This window comes from Salvelinus alpinus, chromosome 3 (genome assembly GCF_045679555.1).
Source record: "Salvelinus alpinus chromosome 3, SLU_Salpinus.1, whole genome shotgun sequence".
Lineage (NCBI taxonomy): Eukaryota > Metazoa > Chordata > Actinopteri > Salmoniformes > Salmonidae > Salvelinus > Salvelinus alpinus.
This window is the reverse complement of record NC_092088.1, coordinates 93,885,909-93,902,747: the sequence shown is the minus strand read 5'-3', so window position 1 is coordinate 93,902,747 and position 16,839 is coordinate 93,885,909. Positions and strand designations below refer to the sequence as shown.

The 16,839-nt window shown below is 41.9% G+C and overlaps 1 protein-coding gene across 1 annotated transcript in view; it reads left to right on the top strand.

Annotated features, from left to right (window-relative positions):
* Positions 1-1,776: 1,776 nt before the first annotated feature.
* LOC139571551 (retinal homeobox protein Rx2-like) overlaps positions 1,777-16,839 on the top strand; it is a 32,749-nt gene continuing 17,686 nt past the window's right edge. Inside the window, exons 1-2 of the mRNA XM_071394536.1 lie at positions 1,777-3,048; positions 6,609-6,862. Of these exons, the coding sequence (XP_071250637.1) occupies positions 2,766-3,048; positions 6,609-6,862 (537 nt within the window). The 5' untranslated portion in view covers positions 1,777-2,765. The remainder of the gene's footprint in view (positions 3,049-6,608; positions 6,863-16,839) is intronic.

Below are 16,839 nucleotides of genomic sequence, written 5' to 3'. Positions count from 1 at the left end.
GCTGTGAGAAACAAGGTCAAATGAAGATGACACACCTCTAGGTCTTAGGAGCTACAATGTTGACCTTGCCCACTCCACCTGGGCCACAAGATTAGGGCAGGGAGCCAAAAGAGGGAGGAACTCCACTGCCTTGTTACAGAGAAATTCAATACTTATTACATTGCTCACTTATATGCTTGCAGACTTTCAAGGACTTAGCCGGTTGGGAGGACTAGGTGCACTGCTACCAGAACTCCCATCTGCTGTCATTTACAACTTGTCAGATAGAGGAACCACAATGCACGGCTCAGCATTGGAAGATGATGTGTGTACTGTAAATTACCTGGATAGAGGTAAGTACATTTACACATGCTGCTACTGACATTATTGCTGTTTATTTTGAGTTGATAGTACTACTACCACTTAGTTACGACCACTATTTGTTATTGAAGATATCATTATTGTTCAAATAAATCTTCATTTCATTTCATTGCAGTCTGTTTCTCCAATGGCAAAGGGTATAGGCTACTTCATTTGAATGTATCTATTGTCTCTCCTTTAAAAATGTTTTAATCAAAGACAGATTTAGAAGTTTTTTGGGGGGGGAAAGTAACTACAATATTTATTAATAGACCCATGTTTCAAGGGTCATTTACTGTATCATCTTTCAACTGGTCCATTCCATACTTTATAAATGTAGCTAGCTTTACATCACATACTTTATTGGTCTTGTTGATAAATGTAGCTAGCTTTACATCACATACTTTATTGGTCTTGTTGATAAATGTAGCTAGCTTTACATCACATACTTTATTGGTCTTGTTGATAAATGTAGCTAGCTTTACATCACATACTTTATTGGTCTTGTTGATAAATGTAGCTAGCTTTACATCACATACTTTATTGGTCTTGTTGATACATGTAGCTAGCTTTACATCACATACTTTATTGGTCTTGTTGATAAATGTAGCTAGCTTTACATCACATACTTTATTGGTCTTGTTGATAAATGTAGTTAGCTATACATAACATTTTATTTGGTCTTGTTGATAAATGTAGCTAGCTTTACATCACATACTTTATTGGTCTTGTTGATAAATGTAGCTAGCTTTACATCACATACTTTATTGGTCTTGTTGATAAATGTAGCTAGCTTTACATCACATACTTTATTGGTCTTGTTGATAAATGTAGCTAGCTTTACATCACATACTTTATTGGTCTTGTTGATAAATGTAGCTAGCTTTACATCCCATACTTTATTGGTCTTGTTGATAAATGTAGCTAGCTTTACATCACATACTTTATTGGTCTTGTTGATAAATGTAGCTAGCTTTACATCACATACTTTATTGGTCTTGTTGATAAATGTAGCTAGCTTTACATCACATACTTTATTGGTCTTGTTGATAAATGTAGCTAGCTTTACATCACATACTTTATTGGTCTTGTTGATAAATGTAGCTAGCTTTACATCACATACTTTATTGGTCTTGTTGATAAATGTAGCTAGCTTTACATCACATACTTTATTGGTCTTGTTGATAAATGTAGCTAGCTTTACATCACATACTTTATTGGTCTTGTTGATAAATGTAGCTAGCTTTACATCACATACTTTATTGGTCTTGTTGATAAATGTAGCTAGCTTTACATCACATACTTTATTGGTCTTGTTGACAAATGTAGTTAGCTTTACATCACATACTTTATTGGTCTTGTTGATAAATGTAGCTAGCTTTACATCACATACTTTATTGGTCTTGTTGATAAATGTAGCTAGCTTTACATCACATACTTTATTGGTCTTGTTGATAAATGTAGTTAGCTTTACATCACATACTTTATTGGTCTTGTTGATAAATGTAGCTAGCTTTACATAACATATTATTTGCTCTTGTTGATAAATGTAGCTACTGTAGCTATACATAACATATGATTTGATCAACACATGTTGATAATTTCAGATCAGATTTTTTAACTAACTGGCAAATTGACATTGTTTTATGAAAGAGATAGTGTATGTTAATGCGAACTGGTGCACATGTGACAAAGTCAGATACAGAAATAAGTCCAGGTTCATTCATGCATTGACCATAATGAATACATGTCAAGTAGTATCAGATGTGAATTGTTCATATCAGCGTCAAATATACCCAGACGTTTTCCAAATTAAGGGAAATTGATTGTTACCGTAGTAATATGCATTACAACCAATATGTCATTGCATAACCTTTTACTGCAGTGGGCTAAATCATTGTCACACAGTGATTCTTGGTAGTCTTAAACAAATATACTTTGAAACAAAAGTATAAAACCTCACACACATGGTTATGGGTTTAAAAAAAGGAAGACACCTGTACCACGTCATATATAGAGTTGAAATGTATTACATTTTGAGTTTGCATCCCAATATTACACTTTATATACATCACAGAAGACTGAAATATAACAAAACCGTTTGACATAAAAACACTGGATTTTCGGTGCGTAAAAAATATATATGTTGACTAATTATGAAATTATGAAAAATATTAATAACATTCCACCCTTGAGGCCACTAGACGGCATTTCTGGTCAATCGACTGCAGGAAAGGGCTACGACACAATATTAACAAGAGGCACTTTCACAACAGAACCCTTCTGCAAAACCCTTTGTTCATGAGATCAACGTGTCTAACTTTCCCTGCTTTGCAGACTGACAGGAAGTCCAAGGACAGACAGATCTGCATCCCCCATCAAAGTGCTCTTTGACAGCATCCTTCTTTTCTTGGACATATTTGTCAATGGATACGTTGGGAATGATGGACGATGGCTGCCTGTCATCAGACAACTACCATGACATGGTGAAGGGAGGAGGGTCTAGCGGAGAAGGCCGGCTCCACAGCGCTGACCTGATCCCGGGCTTCAGTAAGGACCAGTACCCCCTGCTCACTCCTGTAGGGTCCGAACGGACCCAGGAAGTGGACACTGAGGGCCTGGAGGAACACCAGGGGAAGCAGGGTCAGTCAGACCCCTACAGATACCTGGCCAGCCTGGAGGACAGCACCCAGCACTCTGTCTTTCACGGTCAGTACCATGGTTGTTATTGATTTATAGGTTCATTCATTGATTGATTAGGTGATGTTGTTTATTACATGAAGACAAGGTAAAGGGCGGCAGGTAGCCTAGTGGTTCGAGAGTTGGGCCAGTAACCGAAAGGTTGCTAGATCGAATCCCCGAGCTGACAAGGTAACAATCTGTCGTTCTGCCCCCGAACAAGGCAGTTAACCCACTGTTCCTAGGCCGTCATTGTAAATAAGAATTTGTTCTTAACTGACTTGCCTAGTTAAATAAAGGTTAAATAATATATTTTTTTAAATAACACTTTCTATGATTACCCTCTTATGAGACATGCATAATGCATTATAATGCACAACATAGGCGCTAATAACTGCTCATAAACATCTATAACATATACAGCAACAACATCAGTGAAATAGCAGTTCATATAAGAGTAAAACAATCTAAGACTTATATCCAAGACTTTCACTTCTCCACAGTAAAATGAGTAGTCACAATGTTTACTTACATTACCTCTTCCAGGAGGAAGGGCAGGGACAGTTGAAAGCATACGGTGGTAACCTCATCCAGGAGGAAAGACAGAGACAGTTGAAAGCATACGGTGCTAACCTCATCCAGGAGGGGAGGCAGGGACAGTTGAAAGCATACGGTGCTAACCTCATCCAGGAAGCAGGGACAGTTGAAAGCATACGGTGCTGACCTCATCCAGGAGGAAAGACAGGGACAGTTGAAAGCATACGGTGCTAACCTCATCCAGGAGGAAAGGCAGGGACAGTTGAAAGAATACGGTGCTAACCTCATCCAGGAGGAAAGACAGGGACAGTTGAAAGCATACGGTGCTGACCTCATCCAGGAGGAAAGACAGGGACAGTTGAAAGCATACGGTGCTAACCTCATCCAGGAGGAAAGGCAGGGACAGTTGAAAGAATACGGTGCTAACCTCATCCAGGAGGAAAGACAGGGACAGTTGAAAGCATACGGTGCTGACCTCATCCAGGAGGAAAGGCAGGGACAGTTGAAAGCATACGGTGCTAACCTCATCCAGGAGGAAAGGCAGGGACAGTTGAAAGCATACGGTGCTGACCTCATCCAGGAGGAAAGACAGGGACAGTTGAAAGCATACGGTGCTAACCTCATCCAGGAGGAAAGACAGGGACAGTTGAAAGCATACGGTGCTAACCTCATCCAGGAGGAAAGACAGGGACAGTTGAAAGCATACGGTGGTAACCTCTTCCAGGAGGAAAGGCAAGGACAGTTGAAAGCACACGGTGCTAACCTCATCCAGGAGGAAAGACAGGGACAGTTGAAAGCATACGGTGCTAACCTCTTCCAGGAGGAAAGACAGGGACAGTTGAAAGCATACGGTGGTAACCTCATCCAGGAGGAAAGACAGGGACAGTTGAAAGCATACGGTGCTAACCTCATCCAGGAGGCAGGGACAGTTGAAAGCATACGGTGGTAACCTCATCCAGGAGGAAAGACAGAGACAGTTGAAAGCATACGGTGCTAACCTCATCCAGGAGGAAAGACAGAGACAGTTGAAAGCATACGGTGCTGACCTCATCCAGGAGGAAAGACAGGGACAGTTGAAAGCATACGGTGGTAACCTCATCCAGGAGGCAGGGACAGTTGAAAGCATACGGTGGTAACCTCATCCAGGAGGCAGGGACAGTTGAAAGCATACGGTGCTAACCTCATCCAGGAGGAAAGGCAGGGACAGTTGAAAGCATACGGTGCTAACCTCATCCAGGAGGAAAGGCAGGGACAGTTGAAAGCATACGGTGCTGACCTCATCCAGGAGGAAAGACAGGGACAGTTGAAAGCACACTGTGCTTGGATTGTCATTTTCTCAAGATTCAGAGACTACAGTTTATCAGTACAGTATAGCTACAATGTTGGATTTAACGTTTCTACCTTTACACAACCAGATCTAGGACCAGGCTTGGATAAGATATAGTAGGCCTGGCTGGGATGAATAAGGGACTGGTGTACCAAGTATTTCTTCCTGAACAATCCTTGTTTATTAGAACATTACATAACATTATAACCCTCTATTACTGTAACATTACAGCATAGCATAAGGAGACCACTTTTCCTGCCTCACATGTTTATTACCGAGTCAACGATCTGATGATAATCTTGAGCCTCAATTGATTTGGATTAATTAATTAACAAGCTCTGATTAGATCTACCATCCATCAGCCATGTGTAATCGGCATTCAACCTCACCCTGTTTTCTACCATCCATCAGCCATGTGTAGAGGGGCTTCATCCTCACCCTGTTTTCTACCATCCATCAGCCATGTGTAGAGGGGCTTCAACCTCACCCTGTTTTCTACCATCCATCAGCCATGTGTAGAGGGGCTTCATCCTCACCCTGTTTTCTACCATCCATCAGCCATGTGTAGAGGGGCTTCATCCTCACCCTGTTTTCTACCATCCATCAGCCATGTGTAGAGGGGCTTCAACCTCACCCTGTTTTCTACCATCCATCAGCCATGTGTAGAGGGGCTTCAACCTCACCCTGTTTTCTACCATCTATCAGCCATGTGTAGAGGGGCTTCATCCTCACCCTGTTTTCTACCATCTATCAGCCATGTGTAGAGGGGCTTCATCCTCACCCTGTTTTCTACCATCCATCAGCCATGTGTAGAGGGGCTTCAACCTCACCCTGTTTTCTACCATCTATCAGCCATGTGTAGAGGGGCTTCAACCTCACCCTGTTTTCTACCATCTATCAGCCATGTGTAGAGGGGCTTCATCCTCACCCTGTTTTCTACCATCCATCAGCCATGTGTAGGGGGCTTCAACCTCACCCTGTTTTCTACCATCTATCAGCCATGTGTAGAGGGGCTTCATCCTCACCCTGTTTTCTACCATCTATCAGCCATATGTAGAGGGGCTTCATCCTCACCCTGTTTTCTACCATCCATCAGCCATGTGTAGAGGGGCTTCAACCTCACCCTGTTTTCTACCATCCATCAGCCATGTGTAGAGGGGCTTCAACCTCACCCTGTTTTCTACCATCTATCAGCCATGTGTAGAGGGGCTTCAACCTCACCCTGTTTTCTACCATCCATCAGCCATGTGTAGAGGGGCTTCAACCTCACCCTGTTTTCTACCATCCATCAGCCATGTGTAGAGGGGCTTCAACCTCACCCTGTTTTCTACCATCCATCAGCCATGTGTAGAGGGGCTTCAACCTCACCCTGTTTTCTACCATCCATCAGCCATGTGTAGAGGGGCTTCAACCTCACCCTGTTTTCTACCATCCATCAGCCATGTGTAGAGGGGCTTCAACCTCACCCTGTTTTCTTAGAAAGGATGCAGTGCAGAGGACAAGTACAGTCTTGGTGTAGATTAGAGCTGTCCATTCCCAGGGCACATGAGGACACTCAGGTTTAACAGGTGGCATCTGTCCCCATGGGACTATGAAATCACCCGTAGAGAGAACTGCATATTAGGTCGCTTTTGGTAAGTAGAACTGGCACTGCCGAAGGAACCCGAGAGCAAGAAGACAGATACCTAAACATACACGTCTCTCCTGTTCTACTGTCTCCCTTCAGAGTCAGGCCTTTTCTCCAGGGACAAGTGTGACGGGGACCTGGGAGACCTCCAGAAGGGGGTGTCCAGTGGGGAAAAGTCCCATGAGCCTCCAAAGGAGGACCGCCCTAAGAAGAAGCACCGGCGTAACCGCACCACCTTCACCACCTTCCAGCTCCATGAGTTGGAGAAGGCCTTTGAGAAGTCCCACTACCCTGACGTCTACAGCCGGGAGCTCCTGGCCATGAAGGTCAACCTCCTTGAGGTCCGTGTCCAGGTATGGAGCCTCCACCTATCTAAAACTACTACTACTATACACTAATAATACTGTATAGTCTCTACCTATGTAATACTACTATTACTATCACTATACCCTAATAATACTGTATATAGTCTAACTATCTAATAATACTATTACTATTACTATACTCTAATAATACTGTACCCATTCTCCGCCTATCTAATACTACTATTACTATATACTAATAATACTATATGGAGTCTCTACCTATCTAATACTACTATTACTATACATGAATAATACTGTATAGTCTCTACCTGTCTAATACTAATACTACTATCACTATACCCTAATAATACTGTATGCAACCTCCACCTATCTAATACTACTATCACTATACCCTAATAATACTGTATAGAGTCTCTACCTGTCTAATACTAATACTACTATCACTATACCCTAATAATACTGTATGCAACCTCCACCTATGTAATACTACTATCACTATACCCTAATAATACTGTATAGAGTCTCTACCTGTCTAATACTAATACTACTATCACTATACACTAATAATACTGTCAGGGTATAGAGCCTTTGGCTGTCAACTATTACTAGACTAGCATTACTACTGGCCCTTCTACCACTACTACCACCACCACCCCCATTACTACAAGTACTACCACCACTACTACTAGTACTATCACCACCTCTACAATTACTACTATTATCACCACCACCACTACTACTATTACCACCACTACTACTATTACCACCACCACCACTACTACTACTACTACTACTATTACCGCCACCACCACTGCTACTACTACTACTACTATTACCACCACTACTACTATTACCACCACCACTACTACTACTATTACCACCACCACCACCACCACTACTACTATTACCACCACCACCACTACTACTACTATTACCACCACCACCACCACCACTACTACTACTACTACTATTACCACCACCACCACTACTACTACTACTACTGTTACTACCACTACTACTACTATTACCACCACCACCACTACTACTACTACTACTACTATTACTACCACTACTACTACTATTACCACCGCCACCACTACCACTACTACTACTGTTACTACCACCACTACAACTATTACCACCACTACTACTACTACTACTATTACCACCACCACTACTACTACTACTACTATTACTGCCACCACCACCACTACTACTACTACTATTATCACCACCACTACTACTACTACTACTATTACTGCCAGCACCACTACTACTACTATTACTACTGCTACTATTATCACCACCACCACTACTACTATTACCGCTACTACTACTATTACCACCACCACAACTACTATTAATATTACCACCACCACCATCACCACTACTACTATTATCACCACCACTACTACTACTACTATTATCACCACCACTACTACTACTATTACCACCACTACTACTACTACTACTATTACCACCACCACCACTACTATTAATATTACCACCACCACCATCACCACTACTACTATTATCACCACCACTAATACTACTACTATTATCACCACCACTACTACTACTATTACTACTACTACTACTATTACCACCACCACAACTACTACTATTACTCCTATTACTACTACCACTACTACTACTACTATTACTACCACTACTACTATCACCACCACCACCACCATGACCACCACCACTACTACTACTACTATTACCACCACCACTACTACTACTATTACCACCACTACTACTACTACTATTACCACCACCACCACTACTACTACTACTACTGTTACTACCACTACTACTACTATTACCACCACCACCACTACTAATACTATTACCACCGCCACTACTACTATTACCACCACTACTACTACTACTACTATTACTGCCACCACCACTACTACTACTGCTATTACCACCACCACCACCACCACCACCACTACTACTACTATTACCACCACTACCACTACTACTATTACCACCACTACTACTACTACTACTATTACTGCCAGCACCACTACTACTACTACTACTACTATTATCACCACCACCACTACTACTATTACCGCTACTACTACTATTACCACCACCACTACCACTACTACTAATATTACCATCACCACTACTACTATTATCACCACTACTACTACTACTATTATCACCACCACTACTACTACTATTATCACCACTACTACTACTACTACTACTACTATTATCACCACCACTACTACTACTACTATTATCACCACCACTACTACTACTACTATTACCACCACCACTACTACTACTATTATCACCACCACTACTACTACTATTATCACCACTACTACTACTATTATCACCACCACTACTACTACTACTATTATCACCACCACTACTACTACTACTATTATCACCACCACTACTACTACTACTATTATCACCACCACTACTACTACTACTATTATCACCACCACAACTACTACTATTACCACCAGCACTACTACTACTACTATTACCACCACCACTACTACTACTACTATTATCACCACCACAACTACTACTATTACCACCACCACCAACACTACTACTATTACTACTATTACCACCACCACCACTACTACTACTACTACTATTACCACCACCACTACTACTACTATTACCACCACCACAACTACTACTATTACCACCACTACTACTACTATTACCACCACCACTACTACTACTATTACCACCACTACTACTACTATTACCACCACCACTACTACTACTATTACCACCACTACTACTACTACTATTACCACCACCACAACTACTACTATTACTACTATTACTACTACCACTACTACTACTACTACCACTACTACTATCACCACCACCACCACCACCACTACTACTACTACTATTACCACCACCACCACCACCACTACTACTATTACCACCACTACTACTACTGCTATTACCACCACCACCACCACTACTACTACTACTACTATTACCACCACTACTACTACTACTACTATTACCACCACTACCACTACTACTATTACCACCACTACTACTACTACTACTACTATTACTGCCACCACCACTACTACTACTACTATTATCACCACCACCACTACTACTATTACCACCACTACTACTACTACTACTATTACCACCACCACCACTACTACTACTATTACCACCACTACTACTACTACTACTATTACTGCCACCACCACTACTACTACTACTATTACCACTACCACTACTACTACTATTACCACCACCACCACCACCACTACTATTACCACCACCACTACTACTACTACTATTACTGCCACCACCACTACTACTATCACCACCACCACCACCACTACTACTACTACTACTATTACCACCACCACTACTACTATTATCACCACCACTACTACTACTATTACCACCACCACTACTACTACTACTACTATTATCACCACCACCACTACTACTATTACCGCTACTACTACTATTACCACCACCACTACCACTACTATTAATATTACCACCACCACCATCACCCCTACTACTATTACCACCACCACTACTACTACTACTATTACTGCCACCACCACCACCACCACCACCACTACTACTACTACTATTACCGCTACTACTACTATTATCACCACCACTACTACTACTACTATTATCACCACCACTACTACTACTACTATTATCACCACCACTACTACTACTACTATTATCACCACCACTACTACTACTACTATTATTACCACCACCACTAATACTACTATTATCACCACCACTACTACTACTACTATTATTACCACCACCACTAATACTACTATTACCACCACTACTACTACTACTATTACCACCACCACAACTACTACTATTACTACTACCACTACTACTACTACTATTACTACTATTACTACTACCACTACTACTACTACTATTACTACCACTACTACTATCACCACCACCACCACCATGACCACCACCACTACTACTACTACTATTACCACCACCACCACCACCACTACTACTACTACTATTACCACCACCACCACCACCACCACTACTACTATTATCACCACCACTACTACTACTACTATTATCACCACCACTACTACTACTACTATTATCACCACCACCACTACTACTATTACCACCACTACTACTATTACCACCACCACCACCACTACTACTATTACCACCACTACTACTATTACCACCACCACCACCACTACTACTATTACCACCACTACTACTACTGCTATTACCGCCACCACCACTGCTACTACTACTACTACTATTACCACCACTACTACTACTACTACTATTACAACCACTACTACTACTACTACTATTACCACCACTACCACTACTACTATTACCACCACTACTACTACTACTACTATTACTGCCACCACAACTACTACTACTACTATTATCACCACCACCACCACTACTATTACCACAACTACTACTACTACTATTACCACTACCACTACTACTACTATTACCACCACCACCACCACTACTACTACTATTACCACCACCACTACTACTACTACTATTACTGCCACCACCACTACTACTACTATTACCACCTCCACTACTACTACTACTATTACCACCTCCACTACTACCACTACTATTACCACCACCACCACTACTACTACTACTATTACCACCACCACCACCACCACTACTACTACTATTACCACCACCACCACCACTACTACTACTATTACCACCACCACCACTACTACTACTACTACTAATATCACCACCACTACTACTACTACTACTATTACCACCACCACCACTACTACTACTACTATTACCACCACCACCACCACCACTACTACTACTATTACCACCACCACTACTACTACTATTACCACCACCACCACTACTACTACTACTACTATTATCACCACCACTACTACTACTACTACTATTACCACCACCACAACTACTACTATTACTCCTATTACTACTACCACTACTACTACTACTATTACTACCACTACTACTATCACCACCACCACCACCATGACCACCACCACTACTACTACTACTATTACCACCACCACTACTACTACTATTACCACCACTACTACTACTACTATTACCACCACCACCACTACTACTACTACTACTGTTACTACCACTACTACTACTATTACCACCACCACCACTACTAATACTATTACCACCGCCACTACTACTATTACCACCACTACTACTACTACTACTATTACTGCCACCACCACTACTACTACTGCTATTACCACCACCACCACCACCACCACCACTACTACTACTATTACCACCACTACCACTACTACTATTACCACCACTACTACTACTACTACTATTACTGCCAGCACCACTACTACTACTACTACTACTATTATCACCACCACCACTACTACTATTACCGCTACTACTACTATTACCACCACCACTACCACTACTACTAATATTACCATCACCACTACTACTATTATCACCACTACTACTACTACTATTATCACCACCACTACTACTACTATTATCACCACTACTACTACTACTACTACTACTATTATCACCACCACTACTACTACTACTATTATCACCACCACTACTACTACTACTATTACCACCACCACTACTACTACTATTATCACCACCACTACTACTACTATTATCACCACTACTACTACTATTATCACCACCACTACTACTACTACTATTATCACCACCACTACTACTACTACTATTATCACCACCACTACTACTACTACTATTATCACCACCACTACTACTACTACTATTATCACCACCACAACTACTACTATTACCACCAGCACTACTACTACTACTATTACCACCACCACTACTACTACTACTATTATCACCACCACAACTACTACTATTACCACCACCACCAACACTACTACTATTACTACTATTACCACCACCACCACTACTACTACTACTACTATTACCACCACCACTACTACTACTATTACCACCACCACAACTACTACTATTACCACCACTACTACTACTATTACCACCACCACTACTACTACTATTACCACCACTACTACTACTATTACCACCACCACTACTACTACTATTACCACCACTACTACTACTACTATTACCACCACCACAACTACTACTATTACTACTATTACTACTACCACTACTACTACTACTACCACTACTACTATCACCACCACCACCACCACCACTACTACTACTACTATTACCACCACCACCACCACCACTACTACTATTACCACCACTACTACTACTGCTATTACCACCACCACCACCACTACTACTACTACTACTATTACCACCACTACTACTACTACTACTATTACCACCACTACCACTACTACTATTACCACCACTACTACTACTACTACTACTATTACTGCCACCACCACTACTACTACTACTATTATCACCACCACCACTACTACTATTACCACCACTACTACTACTACTACTATTACTGCCACCACCACTACTACTACTACTATTACCACTACCACTACTACTACTATTACCACCACCACCACCACCACTACTATTACCACCACCACTACTACTACTACTATTACTGCCACCACCACTACTACTATCACCACCACCACCACCACTACTACTACTACTACTATTACCACCACCACTACTACTATTATCACCACCACTACTACTACTATTACCACCACCACTACTACTACTACTACTATTATCACCACCACCACTACTACTATTACCGCTACTACTACTATTACCACCACCACTACCACTACTATTAATATTACCACCACCACCATCACCCCTACTACTATTACCACCACCACTACTACTACTACTATTACTGCCACCACCACCACCACCACCACCACTACTACTACTACTATTACCGCTACTACTACTATTATCACCACCACTACTACTACTACTATTATCACCACCACTACTACTACTACTATTATCACCACCACTACTACTACTACTATTATCACCACCACTACTACTACTACTATTATTACCACCACCACTAATACTACTATTATCACCACCACTACTACTACTACTATTATTACCACCACCACTAATACTACTATTACCACCACTACTACTACTACTATTACCACCACCACAACTACTACTATTACTACTACCACTACTACTACTACTATTACTACTATTACTACTACCACTACTACTACTACTATTACTACCACTACTACTATCACCACCACCACCACCATGACCACCACCACTACTACTACTACTATTACCACCACCACCACCACCACTACTACTACTACTATTACCACCACCACCACCACCACCACTACTACTATTATCACCACCACTACTACTACTACTATTATCACCACCACTACTACTACTACTATTATCACCACCACCACTACTACTATTACCACCACTACTACTATTACCACCACCACCACCACTACTACTATTACCACCACTACTACTATTACCACCACCACCACCACTACTACTATTACCACCACTACTACTACTGCTATTACCGCCACCACCACTGCTACTACTACTACTACTATTACCACCACTACTACTACTACTACTATTACAACCACTACTACTACTACTACTATTACCACCACTACCACTACTACTATTACCACCACTACTACTACTACTACTATTACTGCCACCACAACTACTACTACTACTATTATCACCACCACCACCACTACTATTACCACAACTACTACTACTACTATTACCACTACCACTACTACTACTATTACCACCACCACCACCACTACTACTACTATTACCACCACCACTACTACTACTACTATTACTGCCACCACCACTACTACTACTATTACCACCTCCACTACTACTACTACTATTACCACCTCCACTACTACCACTACTATTACCACCACCACCACTACTACTACTACTATTACCACCACCACCACCACCACTACTACTACTATTACCACCACCACCACCACTACTACTACTATTACCACCACCACCACTACTACTACTACTACTATTATCACCACCACTACTACTACTACTACTATTACCACCACCACCACTACTACTATTATTACCACCACCACCACCACCACTACTACTATTACCACCACCACTACTACTACTATTACCACCACCACCACCACCACTACTACTACTATTACCACCACCACCACCACCACTACTACTACTATTACCACCACGACTACCACTACTACTACTATTATCACCACCACCACTACTACTACTATTATCACCACCACTACTAATACTACTACTATTACCACCACAACCACCACTACTACTACTATTACCACCACCACCACCACTACTACTATTATTACCACCACCACCACCACCACTACTACTACTATTACACCACCACCACCACTACTACTATTATTACCACCACCACCACCACCACCACTACTACTACTATTACCACCACGACCACCACTACTACTACTATTATCACCACCACCACCACCACTACTACTACTATTATCACCACCACCACCACCACTACTACTACTATTACTACCACTACTACTACTACTATTACCACCACCACCACCACCACCACCACTACTACTATTACCACCACCACTCCTACTACTATTACCACCACCACCACCACCACCACTACTACTATTACCACCACCACTCCTACCACTATTACCACCACCACCACCACTACTACTATTACCACCACCACTACTACTACTATTACCACCACCACCACTACTACTACTATTACCACCACCACCACCACCACCACCACTACTACTATTACCACCACCACTACTACTATTACCACCACCACTACTACTACTGTTACCACCACCACCATCACTACTACTATTATTACCACCACCACCACCACTACTACTGCTACTATTACCACCACCACTACTACTACTATTACCACCACCACCACTACTACTACTATTACCACCACCACCACCACCACTACTACTATTACCACCACCACTACTACTATTACCACCACCACTACTACTACTATTACCACCACCACCACTACTACTATTATTACCACCACCACTACTACTACTATTACCACCACCACCACCACTACTGCTACTATTCCCACCACCACCACCATCACTACTACTACTATTACCACCACCACTACTACTAATACCACCACCACCACTACTACTACTACTACTATTACCACCACCACTACTACTACTACTATTACCACCACCACCACCACTATTACTACTACTACTATTACCACTACCACTACTACTACTATTACCACCACCACCACCACCACTACTACTACTATTACCACCACCACCACCACTACTACTACTATTACCACCACCACCACCACTACTACTACTATTACCAGCACCACTTCTACTATTACCACCACCACCACCACTACTACTACTATTACCACCACCACCACCACTACTACTACTATTACCACCACCACCACCACTACTACTACTATTACCACCACCACTACTATTACAACCACCACCACCACTACTATTACCACCACCACCACTACTACTAATATTACCACCACCACCACTACTACTACTACTATTACCACCACCACCACCACTACTATTACTATTACCACCACCACCACCACTACTACTACTATTACCACCACCACCACCACTACTATTACTATTACCACCACCACCACTACTACTACTATTACATTTACATTTACATTTTTAGTCATTTAGCAGACGCTTTTATCCAGAGCGACTTACAGTAGAGTGCATACATTTTATTACATTTTTTATTATTATATTTTTTTTTTACATACTGAGACAAGGATATCCCTACCGGCCAAACCCTCCCTAACCCGGACGACGCTATGCCAATTGTGCGTCGCCCCACGGACCTCCCGGTTGCGGCCGGCTGCGACAGAGCATGGGCGCGAACCCAGCCCAGCCTGG